Genomic DNA, 13,465 nt, shown 5'->3' with positions numbered 1-13,465 from the left:
CGGGACCAAATTTTGTAAAAATTTTGGCTTTAACCCAGAAGAGGTCCACTGCTCCTCTTTGAATATAGCCTAATTAGGACAACACACAACCCAACATAGGACAAAGACCCCAACAAAGTGATCGAACCAGACTTGCCTTCAACAAATCAATATAACTCAAATCAAGAATTTATTAAGTACCTGCTATGTGCAAGGCACTCTACTCAGCAACAGGGACACACTGGGACAAAAACAAGTCTCTGCCCTTGAGCTTACATTCTACTACAGGGGAAAAGGAAAGATATACAACAACATGAATATAGATAAGTATATACAAAAGAAATAGGATGGACTCCAACAACTGGGGAGGTCAGGAAAAGACTCATGTAGGTGTTTCATGTGAGCTGAGCCTTTAAGAGTTAGGGATTCCAAGAGGTAAAGGTGAGAATGAGCATTCCAGGCATAGGCATAAGGTAGAGAAGCAGGAAATGTAATGTCATGTCCAGCAAATAGGCCAGTTGGGGATGAAACCTAATAATACATAAAAAGTAACGGGAAATATGCCTAAAAAATTAGGCTGGAGCCAGAGTACAGAGGTTTCAGTGCCGAACAGAGGAGCTTGTATTTTAGCCTATTCTAGAATACACTATGATCCTCATACACAAAAACTACAGAAATATCAAGACTAAATAAAATGTTTCTTCTGAGTTTATTACTTAAAAAAAAAAAAAAACTAAAACAAAGACTCTCAACCAGTCATGGCTCCAGTCCCTCCCTTTTCCCACATTCCCTAATCTTTCTCCAGGCCCTATTCACAAAACTTAAATCTGTTTTCACAGAAAACCTACATTGGGGTAAAGGTAAGGAAAAGGGTAGAAGGCAGTAGTATCATCTAAGCTCCACCCAGTGAGAAAGGGGAATTTCATTGCCCAGAGATCTATACTGGGTGGAGATTCACAGAATCCAACTGACAGAAGGTAGGGAAAGAGGAGAGAGGGAAGCAAAAATTGGGAGCTAAGGGACCGCTCACTATGTCACACTCATAATGACTTGGGGATGGGGGGGACATCAGGTGAACCACAGGGTATCTTGCTATAAAGAGCATTTCTCAGCTCTCCTATTGCTGAAGATGAGGAAGGGGGGGGTTGGAGGGCACCACTAACAAACAAAAATGGAATCAAGATTGTGTCCTTTTTCAAAACTATCCAGGGCTCACAAGAACCACAAGTAATACTTGAAGGGGGCAAATTGTGGGTGAACAGCACCAATTAGGTTTCCATTACAACTTATCAGGGGAAAGTCACTTATTGGGAAAGAGTAAAGGGACACAGCATTGAAATTACAACCCCTCCCCCCCCACCTCTAACAGAGAAAAAGACAGATGATGTAGATCAATGATTGAGAAACCTCCCAGACCACTACTGATGTGGAATGCTGCATACACTGTGAGATGTGGTCCATTTGATAGTTTGTGTAAGTGATTTTCTTTGTTACAAGCCAGAGTTGGGGGAGGGCGTTACTGGGAAGTGACAGTGGCATAAAAACCAAAAGTATCAATAAAACATTATTAAAAAAAAAAAAAAAACCTCCTCTGACACTCCTCCCCCCACCCATTCTCCCAGAGCCCCAGGTGAGGGAGGGAGAGGATCAGGCTCAGGCTCCTTCCTTGGCCAGAGATGCTGGGCACAAACACCTCAGAGAAGCCAACGAAGAACAATAGGGCAATGGGCTTCCAGGATAGAAAAGGTCCACTGGAGCCTGACTGGTGGAAGGCACAGTTTTACAATGGAGGTCCATTCACTCCTGGGTGGTAGAAGGCACAAAGATCCTCATAGCGACAGTGGCCCTTTGAGAAATGTCTGCAGACAGGGCGGTTGGATTTATCTGTGGAAGTGAGAAAAAGGCAGTGTAAGACTTTGGGAAGACAAAAACTAGGACACCTCTGGGATCCTGAAGGGAAACAGTTTAATAACTGCTATAGTCTTCAGCATCCTAGGATAATGTTTTGAGAGAGGAAAATTGAGAGGTACCTTCAAGGTAAAGACAGAAGGGCTTCTGGGATTTGTACTTCTGGATGTAATTATGTGCTACTAACAGGAATAAAATATACAGGGTGATGGCACTAACCTGTTCTATCACCTTCCTGGACTCCATCCTTGAATTGAGGGGCGTTCTTGGGCCAGGGGATGTTCTTAGATGGATGGTGACTATTGCCCCCTCCAAGGTTTCTCCATCCATTGGGAGGACCATTCCTGGCATGGTCCCCATAGCCTGTTCCCCACCTAGGTTCTGGATCCTCATAGGCCCAACGGCTATGTGGGTATGGTCTAGGCCTGGGTCCTGGGCCCCCTCTCATTGGGCATCCTCCCCAGAAAGGAAGTGGAAGGCTCAGGAGTGGGGGAATCACTGGTCCCCTTAAACTCTGAGGGCCTCTGTGGAAGCCTAAAGAAAGACAATGAAAGATAATCAATTGAATCCAGGAAAACCCAGAAATTATTTTTCTTCTTGAGTCTCATTCCCCACTTCTCCCAATCCCCCAAACCTCTTTCCTACAGGAAATGCTGAAGTGCCTTGCATGTAATATGCACTTAATGTGTTAATCCAAATCAATCTAGACACCTGTCCTTTTAGACCCTTTCCACTCACCTGGATCAGGGCCACCAAACTTCCCATTGGCTATGGGTGGAGGGCCCAGGAGGCTGGGTGGACCTAAGAGAACAGGAAGAAATAGGTTAAGCAAAACGTAGCAAGGTCTAACTTAGTAAAGTCCAGTTTACACAACAACTCAGTACTATTTTTACTGAGTTCTCCTTTCTTTGTGCTACTACACCTACAACTCAATAGCACATGGTTATACAAACAGTTCAAATCTTATTTTCCCTCTACTACTAGCAAGCACTTAAGGGCCTACTACTATCTATGTGAAAGGAATTATCCATAGTATAAAGACTAGATGAAAAAGTCTCCGCCCTTCAGATGTTTACTTTCTGTGGATACATACAGAATCAAAATGATGGCCTGAAGCAAAATGTATCATGCTTTAGTAGAATCCAAAAAAGCAAAATCTGTTATCAAGATGTCGAAAAAGAAACGAGAAAAACCAAAGGTACCAAATGGCACAGCCTTCAATCAAAGGAAGGCTGACAATAAAGCAAAGAGACCTCAACATGTTTTCCTTAGTATGAGTCTCCTTTTGTTATCATCCATTAGCCAAAATTTAAGAAATGCTTTTCATGCCACAGGAACTATGGATACCAAACACATGGGGAGTAGTAGCTAGGGAAGGAAGTTTTTGATTTAGACAGTCAGTAAGACTGTCAAGCCCAAAGCAGCCCTGATGACACTGACTGAGTTACTGGACAAGTACCCCAAACAAGATGTGAAGGGGAGAGAGACAGACAAAATGACAGGTGGCAAACCTGTGACAAAATTCTTCCTCCTAGGCCCTCGATTAATGGGGTGTGGGGCCACCAGAGCTGAAGAAGACGACTCACCCTCCAAAGTAAGCAGATCTACCCAAGTCCCAAAACGAACCCTTCCTTATAAATCTCTGGCCTTCCTGGGAATTCCTAGCAACCTTCTCCTAACTCTCATCTAATTTGATGGACTTCTCTCTTCGCCATCCCCTAGTCCTCATTTCAGTTGGGAGAGGTCTAGAAACATTTGCATTGATATGAAGTGTGGGAAATCATTTAGCCCACTCCCTACACAATCCAACACAGATGAGGCAAATGAGACCTTTCTGCACAAATTTGCAGGTAGTCAACAGCACGGGTTAGAACTCCCGACTCCTCATACAAAGCTCATTCATTACTAGCTCTTCTCATTCCCATCATCTTGAACTACCAAACTTTATTTTATTCTGGATCTGTCTCACCCTTGGGGCTGACAAAGAGGACCAGAAGAGACAATGGGGGAAGGGTAGGAAAACTGGCTTTTACAAATTCTCTCCCAATTACAATGGGTAGGAGTGGGAAGGCGAGGGAGAAAGAGGATGCAGTTGCCCGGGCAAACTGCTTTTATTCGTCTACGTCAGAGGCTCTGGGCAACATCTTTAGGCCGGCGCTCTCATGGACTTTTCCCGGCCGATGCTCCGGACGCACCACTCCCCTATTCCCCCAAGGCACGTGCATCGGCCTCCCCCTCCCTTCCTCCCGTTCGCGGGCGCGCCACAGCACCCGGGTCGGCGCATGTGCGCGCTTATACTTCTAGCTCTCCCTGCCCTGCAGTCCTTAAAAAAGGAAGGGGAATTCTGCTCTCGCCAAGCCTCGCCTCGCGCTATTCTACGGGAAGATGCAACGGGTTCTTTCCCTTTCGGGCAGCACTAATCTCGCCTTCTCCCTCCACGCCCGAGGGATCTTTATTTGTCTCGTGCCCCTGTGCCAGGCCTTCCTCAGGCGCATGCAACTCTCCCTTACCAGCGGGGCTCCCACTCTCCTCATCCCCACTCTCCTCGGGGTCCGGTGGCCGCTGCTTCCCCCTCTTGGGCATCACAGCCAGCGTAATAGCAACGATCAGAGTCGGGCCGGTGGGAGCAGGGGGCGGTATATGGAGGGAGAGAGAATCCGATTATTTCCGCTTCCGGCAGACCCATCCAGAAGCGGCGAGTGCGCAGGCGCGTGCCTTTCCCACCGTGTAGCGTTCCAATGTAAGCTCACACTCCAACCCTCCCTTCCTCCTCACCCCCTTCCCCCCTCCTACCTAAGGGAAAAAAAAACCGACATCACTTGGAGGCGTAGCCTAGAGTGGAGAGGACCGCGGTCCAGAGCGTTGGGACAGGGGGGAGAAAGAAGTCAAGCAGCGTGGTAACCTCGGTAACCTCCCACAGCCCACGCCGCCGCTTCATGACCTCTGACCTCCCCCCCAGCATCCTTAGACCATCTCAGTCTCAGTGCCTCTTAATTACAACCTTTTAAACATCGCGATTATGTGGCCTACTCCCACCCAAGTTTTGGGGTTTTTTTTAACTTCCACTAGGTGCGGTGTCTCGTGGCTCCTCTGAACATGACCTCTGACCTTCTCTGAAGGGATCTCCAGGGCAACCTAGTACTTCATCATTCTTTCCTCTCTCCCCTCCCCCCCTTTCCTTTCAGCTTTGTTCAGCCTCCTTGCTCGTCCAGGTCACTTTAGTTTAGCTTTATGCTCTTCCCCACCTCACAAGTGGTAGAGTCCATTCACCCCACCAGGTGAGTGGGTAGAGTCTCTCCAGGAACGAAAGGTAAGGATGGTTCCCTCGCCCCCTTTCTCCGAATGGGAATTGGTATCGCCCGTGACGAAGTCAGTACCGTCGGTCGGCGCTCCGGCGCGGCTCCCTCTTCCACACCCCCAAGAACCGCCCCCCTCCCTCCCCGGGACTCCTGAGGGACTGGCGTGTGGCCGGCACGTCGCGCGTCTCTCTGTCCTTGCACTTTCTTCAGCCTCACACACACTCTTGTACTACTGGAGGGAAGTGATTGAACTTCCCCACCCAAATTACATCGGTGGCCCTTTCTGTGTTCCCCTACCCACAACGCACTCCCCCCTCCCCGAGGAGGAGAGACTTGGTCTGACCCTCCGCGTGACGTCACGTCGGAGCCCCGCCCCCAAGGGTCCCGGGCCCTACGCGGCTGGGGTAGCCCGGGGCGGGGGGGGTGTCGGTAGAAGCGAAACGACGGCGGCTGGAGCCCGCAGAGGGCTAGAGATCCACGGGAGCCAGGCCGGGCCATGCCGAGGAAGAAGCCTTTCAGCGTGAAGCAGAAGAAGAAACAGCTGCAGGACAAGCGCGAGAGGAAACGAGGTAAGGGAGGGAGGGAGCGGAGGGGGGCGGGGCCTGAGTCTCCTGTACATCTGGAGACAGGGATGAACTCTACATCTGGGGCCAGGGTGGAAGGTGGCGGGCAAAGCCAGCCGTTTCCCATCGAAAGGAGAAAGAAGAAAGAACCTCCCACCTCCCCCTCATCTGGAAGAGGAGGGAGTGGACGGAGAGCCCTTGTCCGAATCTGGAGAAGAGGAGGATCCCTTTAGTTGGAAGAAGAGGGGGCCCCGTATCTGACGAAATGGATGCTGGAGATGGGAAAGAACTGGCTTCTCCCTTCTGGTCCTGGGAGGCTTCTGTTCTGGGTGTGGAGAAGGACAGAGAAACTGGGTCCAGAGGCAGAACACTTGGGTCGATGTGGGGGCAGAAGCTGGGTTACCAGGGGAGAGCTGGACGAGTCAGACGCGGGCGCCCGTGTCTGAGAGCTGGGCGTCATGTGCCTGCCTGCAGGGCTGCAGGATGGGTTACGCTCCAGCTCCAACAGCCGCAGCGGGAGCCGGGAGCGGAGGGAGGACCAGACGGACACCTCTGATGGAGAATCTGTGACCCAGCAGATCCGGCGTCTCAACCAGCAGCCAACCCACGGCTCTGGCCTTCGCTTTGACCCCAATAGGTAAGGGTGGGGAACGCGGCACTTGGGATTTTCCCTCATTGTCTTTCTTGGCAGTAAAGGAGGGTAGCGCGTAGGTGGAGGCCAGTGAAGTAGAAGGCTCAAGATAAACTGAGATAAAAACTCTGTAGGAAGGACTTTGGATTCCTTAGTTATCCTGAGGCAATTTGTTCGGATTTATTGGGAGAGGGTGGAGAAGAAAGATTTTATTTGTAGAAAAGGGGACTTTGGAGACAAGCAGAAGATTAAGATACCGGGATCCTTACCGAGAAAACATGCCTATAATTTTGAAGGGGAATCCGGAAAATGATGCCTTGTGGACACTCTGTACTAAGTTGAATACTTGGGTCATCATCTCCCCAGATACCGATTACACTTTGAAAGAGAAAGCCGGGAAGAGGTGGAACGGAGAAAGAGGGCTGCCCGAGAACAAGTGCTGAAACCAGTCAGTGAGAAGTCTCTGGAGCTTGACATTGGAGACATCTACCATCCAGGCTCCAGTAAGGATTGAGATGCAGGGGAGTAGAAGATGGGAGAAGGGAGACAGCTGGCCAAAAGTGGTGCTGAGAGCACCCATGCTTCCCTTCTTCTTTACTTTCTCAGACCTAGATTTTCCCCGTCGGCCCCCTTGGAACTATGAGATGTCCAGGGAGCAATTGATGAGCCAGGAGGAACGGAGCTTCCAAGAGTATCTGGGGAAGATCCATGGGTCCTATACCTCTGAGCAGCTCAGCTACTTTGAACACAATCTGGAGGTGAGATAAGAGCAGGGTATTATATCATCCACCTGAAGAGTTGGACTGTCCCTGAAGAAGGGGGAGTGACACATGGACCTTTGTGGAGTTGCTGGTGCATGGTTGCAAATTACCACTGATCTAGCAGCATAAGGGTCAGATTTTCCTCACCTATTTTCTTTTAGACCTGGCGACAGTTGTGGAGGGTGCTAGAGATGTCTGATATTGTCCTCCTCATCACAGACATACGCCATCCAGTAAGTGAGAGAAACCAAGCAAATGGGGCAATGGGTTGGTGAAAATTAAAAGGCAAGAGTTGGGGGGAGGGGTTAGGAAAAGATTTTTTCCTCACTTTTTAAACCTGAATTCCATAAGACAGGACTCTAGTCTTTTTCTATTTAACAGCTACTTTCTCAGCCAGTCCAACTACCTTTTGTAGCTTTGAAGGGTGGAACAAATTCAAGTGCTTCTCTAGGAACCAGCTAAGTAACTCTTGGGGACCCTCTGTTCACATCCCTTCCTTCCTTCCCAACACTTTCTCCCCTGCTCTGACTTTTCAGACTGCTGTGAATTAAACAGCAGCACTTCTCCAGTTGTAACTTCTTTCCAGTTTAAGAGTAAGGGCTTATTTATAGGTTTCTCTTTTGGTAAGAAATAAGAACTTTTCTATCCTCCATCCTGCCTCTGCTGTTTATCCAGTTTACCTGGTCTTCCTGTTTCACTTTTCCTATCCTCAGATGTCTCTCTCTTATTCTCTGTTGCTGACAAACTAGCCTTTCCTCCCCCAGAATACCATGTATTTCTTTCTCTCAAGTGTTCTTTTGGGATTTCTTTTGTTCTTTGCATATCTTTTACTTATTTGGTTTTATACTATCTTACAACTACAGAAGTTGATACCTGTAAAATCATTCCTAGTAGATCAGAGAGAGAGGAATTGAAGGTTCCTAGGTAACTTATTCTCATTCCTACTTCTTCATACCCTCTTTCCCCCATCCCCCGCAGGTCATCAACTTTCCTCCAGCCCTTTATGAGTATGTGACAGGGGAACTAGGGCTGTCACTGATACTAGTGCTGAACAAAGTAGACCTGGCTCCCCCAGCTCTTGCCATAGCCTGGAAGTATCACTTTCGCCTGCACTACCCCCGGCTCCACCTTGTTCTTTTCACATCTTTCCCTCGGGACCCCCAAACCCCACAGGATCCAAAGACTGGTGAGTGAAATTTGGAAAACATAGGGATATATGGGAGAACATATGAAGCCCTCTGAGGGACACAGTTACAGGGGCTTTATGGAATGGAGGTAGCAAACAGAGGTCAAGGATGATGGGTGGAGCAGGAGGAAGAGACAGGATCTGGCCCTCACTGTCCCTTCACCTCTCCCCTTCTATTTTCAGTCTTGAAGAAGCGCCGGAAACAAACAAGGGGCTGGACTCATGCCCTGGGACCAGAGCAGTTGCTAAGAGCTTGTGAGACCATTACTGCAGGAAAAGGTCTGAGTGTATATTTGAGGAAAGGCCTGAAGAGGGTTGGGGAGGGTCTGGGGTTCTTCCTTTGCCTCTTACCAGAAGTCAGCCTGTCAGTTATGACGTTTTTAGGAGAATCAAGGGTACTAGCAAAACTGACTAGAATATCTTCCACTGTCCAAGGTATATGTGAGCAGGTGGGGCCCTTGGGAGTTTTTTTTTCCTCCAGCAAAATCTTCTTGGTTCCTTTTTCTTTTGAAGGAGACTGGATCTGTGACTTCATTACTATAGGAAACGCCTTGTGAAGGGCCTCCCTCTAACAATGCATATCTACAACTACTTTATAAGTTATTTGGTCTCAGAATTGCCTGGGATAGTGTGAGGTTCGGTGATTTGCTCTGAGTCCCAGATGAAAGACTTGAACCTAGGACTTCCTGGCCCTGAGGTCACCTCTCTGTCCACCCTGCCATGCTGCCTTTCTTGTTATACTCCCAAAAAGCTTGAGCAAAGAAACAGGATTTTTTTTCCCGTAGAAATTTGAAAACTCCCAATCTGTTTCTCCCCATGGCAGTGGATTTAAGCAGCTGGAAAGAAAAGATGGACCGTGATGCAGCTGGAGCAAGCCGGGAGACTTGCTCAGGGGAGGAAGAGGAAGATGAAGAAGGACCAGCAGTGTTGGTGGAGCAGCAAACAGATGTAGCTCTGGAACCAACTGGCCCAACCCGGGAACGATACAAGGATGGAGTTGTGACTATTGGCTGTGTGGGTGAGGAAGCAGGAATAGTGTTTCTCATTAGCATCAAGAGGTGCAGTTCAGAGTATTTGGGGACTGTGTAACTGAATGTAAAGGTTTACTAGTCTCTGAGAGTCTACTCTTCTCAATTTCAATTTGCTGGGCCAGGGGTGGGTGTGACTCAGACTACTAGTAGAATCTGTTACCTATAAGAAACTCTTCTCAACCAAGGGGCTTCTTTATGCAAAGAGGCTTATAGCTTAGGAGGGTGGATAGAATAAATATTGTGTTGGTGACCAGATGATAAAAACTTATCTACCTAAAAAAAAAAAACTCTCTAAAAGTTATGTTTTATTGAAACAGTGTTTGAATATGAGAAGAAGCAGTAAAATAATGAAAAGGTCGCTGAACTAATGTTTTTTATTCCTGACTCTGCCACTGATAAGTTGTGAGACCTTAGGCAAGTCACTTCCTCTTTCCTCATCTATAAAATGAGTAGTGTTAGACTAGATGAACTGCCTCCAAGGTACTGTCTAGGATTTTCTGAAATTGTGAAAAGGCAAGTTACTATGATTGGTAGTATTATGAAAACGAAGGGATTTTTCAGATCAGAAAGGGCAAAGTGTAGACCATAATTATTTGCAGAAAGACAGACAGTTGCATTACTCTAAACATTTTGGGATTAGAGCTGGTGGGGATGAAGTGTCTCCTATGTGGTTTGCCTGTACTTAGCACAATTTTTCTTGACCACTGTCTCCCTTTGAGCGGTGTCTTGATCATTCCCCCTCTCTCTGAGTAAACTTGTAACTCTCACAGGTGTCACACATTGCTCTTATTCTTTCCACAGGTTTTCCTAATGTGGGAAAATCGTCCCTGATCAATGGGCTGGTTGGGCGGAAGGTGGTGAGCGTTTCCAGAACCCCTGGCCACACCCGTTACTTTCAGACATATTTCCTCACACCCACTGTTCGGCTTTGTGACTGCCCTGGCCTTATCTTTCCTTCCCTGCTGCCCCGACAACTACAGGTGTGGGAACTGGAAGGTAGGGGTGGAGGGAGGGAGTTATGCTCGGCTTCTGGGGCACTAAGGAGATTAAGGGCTAAAGGAAAAAGAGTATGAACTGTGAACTAAAGGACCTGGGTCCCTAGCTCCTGAGAAGAGTGAGAGATGGGGTTTAGGATCAATAAGATGTTGGGTCTTTTCCTAGGTCTTAGCTGGGATCTACCCCATTGCTCAGATCCAAGAGCCCTACACCTCTGTGGGGTACCTGGCCTCCCGAATACCTGTCCAGTCACTTCTTCGGCTGAGACACCCTGAAGCTGAAGAGTCAGGGCATGAGCCTCCTTGGTGTGCCTGGGATATCTGTGAAGGTGAGTCTACAAGATACCTCTCCTTATAATGCCATCGCTGTTTCCTCCTTTCTCCTCTCTTAAAGGCAACATGGTGAAGTAGAGCATTGGACTTGGAGTTAGGAAAACCTGGGTTCACCTCCCACCTCACTTAGTGGCTGTATGACCATAGGCAAATCTTTTAACCTGTCCAGATTCAGTTTCCTCATCTAAAATGAAAGGATTGGACTTGACCTGTAAGCTCCCTTTCAGCTGTAAATCTATAATTTTATGATCTCCCTGCCATTGCATTACTACTGGTCTCATTTCTTGTCTCCTCTTTCCTGTCCTCCCCTTGCCAATTTCTGTCTCCCCTTTCTTGTCTCTTCTGCCTTCTCCAAGATTCCTGTTTTTGCCTCCTTCATCACAACATCTTTGTGTCACCCACCTAACTACCTCTTTGGCTTTAAATATCTTAGAGAAAGTCCTAGTATTTAAAAGGGTTTTCAAAAGTCATCTAGTTCAGCCTTTACCTGGAGCATGAATTTATCTGTACAGAAGCATAGTTTTCTAGCATCTGCTTGAATACTTCCAGTGACAAATCATGGCCTCACAAGCCATTCAGTTCCATCAGTGAATAACTCTGATTGTTAGAATGTTCTTATATGGAGCAAAAGTATATCTCTACCACCACCACCCACCACACACACCCTTCATCACAACCCTGGTAAATCCTTCCTTTTTGTTCAAGTGTTCTGCCTTCTGGAACTATACAGATATACTTAATTCATCTTCCAAAGGCTATCTCTTCAGTTTTTTTCAAAGATACCTCTCATGGCTCTCTAAGTCAATTCCTTATTCAGGCTATGCATTCCCAATTCCTTCCACTGCTCCTGATATGGCATGGTTTTGATTACCCCTCATCATTCTAGCCACCTTCTTCTGGATGTGCTCCTACTTGTCTCTTTTGTTCTGGGCTTATCCTTTTGGGAAGGCCTGCAGGGTAACTAACTGATTCATGCCGTCTTGTCTCTCCATCCCTCTGCCTTTCCTATAGCCTGGGCTGAGAAGCGTGGTTACAAGACAGCCAAAGCAGCTAGGAACGATGTGTACCGAGCAGCCAACAGCCTCCTTCGGCTGGCTGCTGATGGACGGCTCAGCCTTTGTCTTCGTCCACCTGGCTACAGTGACCAGCGAGGTAAAAGGAGCAGACTTACAATTCCTAGGGTCTGACCCTCCCCATTTGCCTCCCACCCAAATCATCAATGGCATCTAACCTGACAGTCTTTGCCTTTCTTCTGGCTTTCTGTGGCTTCCTTCCCTCAGGGGCTCAAGTGTCTTATATTTCTTGCCCCTTACTTTCTTACCGTTCTTTCACCTTCTTCCTGCCCAGTGTCCCCTTTCTTTCAGGCATATTTCTATTCATAGCCTTTCTTCTTTTAATGGATCCAGACATCCTTCCCCCAATTCTAACTCCTCATCAACCTCTTTTTGTCTCCTCCCTATTCCCTCTAGCTTCCTGGGAGTCCCACCCAGAAACCTTGGAGCTGGTGATGATGCAGGGCAGGGCGGGACTGTCGGGTGAGGATGAGGATGAGGAAGAAGAACTGAGCAGTTCTGGGGAAGAGGAGGGAGAGGAGGACCGAGATGCTGATGAGGAGGGTGAGGGAGATGAAGACACCCCTACCCCTGCCCGGCCTGCACACCTGGCAGGCCCAAACCCCTATGCCCTGCTGGGTGAGGATGAATGCTGAATTTCCATCCTTTATTCCTCCCTCCCGTTCAACATCCTTGTTCTTGGACTGATCAGGGGGTACCCCTTTTCCATCTCACCAACTGTGAATAAAGATAACCTGGTTTGTTAGCCCCCTTCCCATCTGGACTAAAGCTGAGGTTGAATTGTTATCCTAGCAGTTGGAGGTCTCATCTTAACCTTCCTTCAGGGGCCCTGGTTAATAATAGTCCTTTGGAAATAGGGTCTAATACATTGAGTCCTTATTCCCATCTTTATTTCTCCTAATATCTTGTTACTAAAGAGAAGATGAGGGACAGTTCCTGCCAGTAGGGTCTGGTCTAATCCTAGGTTCTTCAGTGTAGTACACAAAAACCCTTCTCTTACTATTCTGGAGTTGGCATCAGACCCATGTCTCTCCTACTAGGAGAAGGGACAGCAAGGGAAAAGCCTTAATAGACCCATTACAGGATGTATCCTAGGGAAACCATTCCCTAGTCCCTGTGTAGAGGTCAGAGATAGAGCAGTGTGTCTGCTTAGGTGGTAGACTCAAGTAGGAGACCAGATTCCTTCTAGACAGATGCTAACAGGGAGACCTCACCCTCAAGTACCCAGGTTTTAATATTGAAAAAGTTTGTCCTCCCACAATTCCTGACTGCAAATTTCTTAGAAATTTCTCTGAGTGCAGAAATAAAATAGTTTCAGATCTTAAAATGCACCAAGTGATTAGGAGTTGCTGTGAAAGGGTGAATGGACATGACCTCCTCCATGAGGTCATTTTAAATGCTTTAGGTTGACAAAAAATTGGAAATAATTTTGTTGCTAAAATGTTTCTGAAAGCCCAACAGGTAAACCCTTATCTTTGATGGATATCTGAAATACAGAGGCCAGAAACAGAAAGAAAGCCATCCTTTGGCAGTGAGCTTCTGCTCATGTCTCTACTTGTATCTGCTTCAGTTTTGACTTGTGGCTGATAGAGCCTAAATTGGGTCTGATGGTGGGAGTTGGGAGGGATCTAGTCCAGGACAGCTTCCCAGGGTACAAGCTCTTTTCTAGAGAACTTTGACATTAGCTTCCAGAGTTTTTGGTTTTC

The 13,465-nt window shown here is 47.5% G+C and overlaps 2 protein-coding genes across 2 annotated transcripts; one reads left to right on the top strand and one right to left on the bottom strand.

Annotated features, from left to right (window-relative positions):
- Positions 1-146: 146 nt before the first annotated feature.
- Positions 147-4,704, bottom strand: PRR3 (proline rich 3). The gene is made up of 4 exons (XM_072641641.1): positions 4,398-4,704; positions 2,626-2,688; positions 2,107-2,421; positions 147-1,863 (listed from the first exon to the last, which is right to left on the bottom strand). The coding sequence occupies exons 1-4, from the start codon at positions 4,468-4,470 to the stop codon at positions 1,760-1,762; spliced, it is 555 nt and encodes a 184-aa protein (XP_072497742.1). The 5' UTR covers positions 4,471-4,704; the 3' UTR covers positions 147-1,759.
- Positions 4,705-5,072: 368 nt separating this feature from the next.
- Positions 5,073-12,516, top strand: GNL1 (G protein nucleolar 1 (putative)). The gene is made up of 12 exons (XM_072641585.1): positions 5,073-5,755; positions 6,224-6,386; positions 6,747-6,883; positions 6,987-7,138; positions 7,303-7,374; positions 8,120-8,327; positions 8,511-8,606; positions 9,151-9,345; positions 10,160-10,338; positions 10,520-10,682; positions 11,698-11,838; positions 12,156-12,516. Exons 1-12 carry the CDS (start codon positions 5,683-5,685, stop codon positions 12,392-12,394), a joined length of 1,818 nt encoding a protein of 605 aa, XP_072497686.1. The 5' UTR covers positions 5,073-5,682; the 3' UTR covers positions 12,395-12,516.
- Positions 12,517-13,465: the final 949 nt, after the last annotated feature.

The sequence above is a fragment of the Notamacropus eugenii genome, chromosome 2 (assembly GCF_028372415.1).
Source record: "Notamacropus eugenii isolate mMacEug1 chromosome 2, mMacEug1.pri_v2, whole genome shotgun sequence".
Taxonomy (NCBI): Eukaryota; Metazoa; Chordata; class Mammalia; order Diprotodontia; family Macropodidae; genus Notamacropus; species Notamacropus eugenii.
This window is presented reverse-complemented; position numbering and strand designations above follow the sequence as displayed.

What these genes read in the sequence shown, in the direction of transcription:
- PRR3 (XM_072641641.1), bottom strand. Translation starts at nt 4,470, where the DNA reads ATGCCCAAGAGGGGGAAGCAGCGGCCACCGGACCCCGAGGAGAGTGGG. An exon ending in GGAGAGTGGGAGCCCCGCTG is followed by an intron (nt 2,689 to 4,397) that starts GTAAGGGAGAGT and finishes CTGTTCTCTTAG; the next exon opens with GTCCACCCAGCCTCCTGGGC. An exon ending in CCAGGAAGGTGATAGAACAG is followed by an intron (nt 1,864 to 2,106) that starts GTTAGTGCCATC and finishes TCACTTCCACAG; the next exon opens with ATAAATCCAACCGCCCTGTC.
- GNL1 (XM_072641585.1), top strand. Translation starts at nt 5,683, where the DNA reads ATGCCGAGGAAGAAGCCTTTCAGCGTGAAGCAGAAGAAGAAACAGCTG. An exon ending in TCACAGACATACGCCATCCA is followed by an intron (nt 7,375 to 8,119) that starts GTAAGTGAGAGA and finishes CATCCCCCGCAG; the next exon opens with GTCATCAACTTTCCTCCAGC. An exon ending in TGTGACTATTGGCTGTGTGG is followed by an intron (nt 9,346 to 10,159) that starts GTGAGGAAGCAG and finishes TTCTTTCCACAG; the next exon opens with GTTTTCCTAATGTGGGAAAA.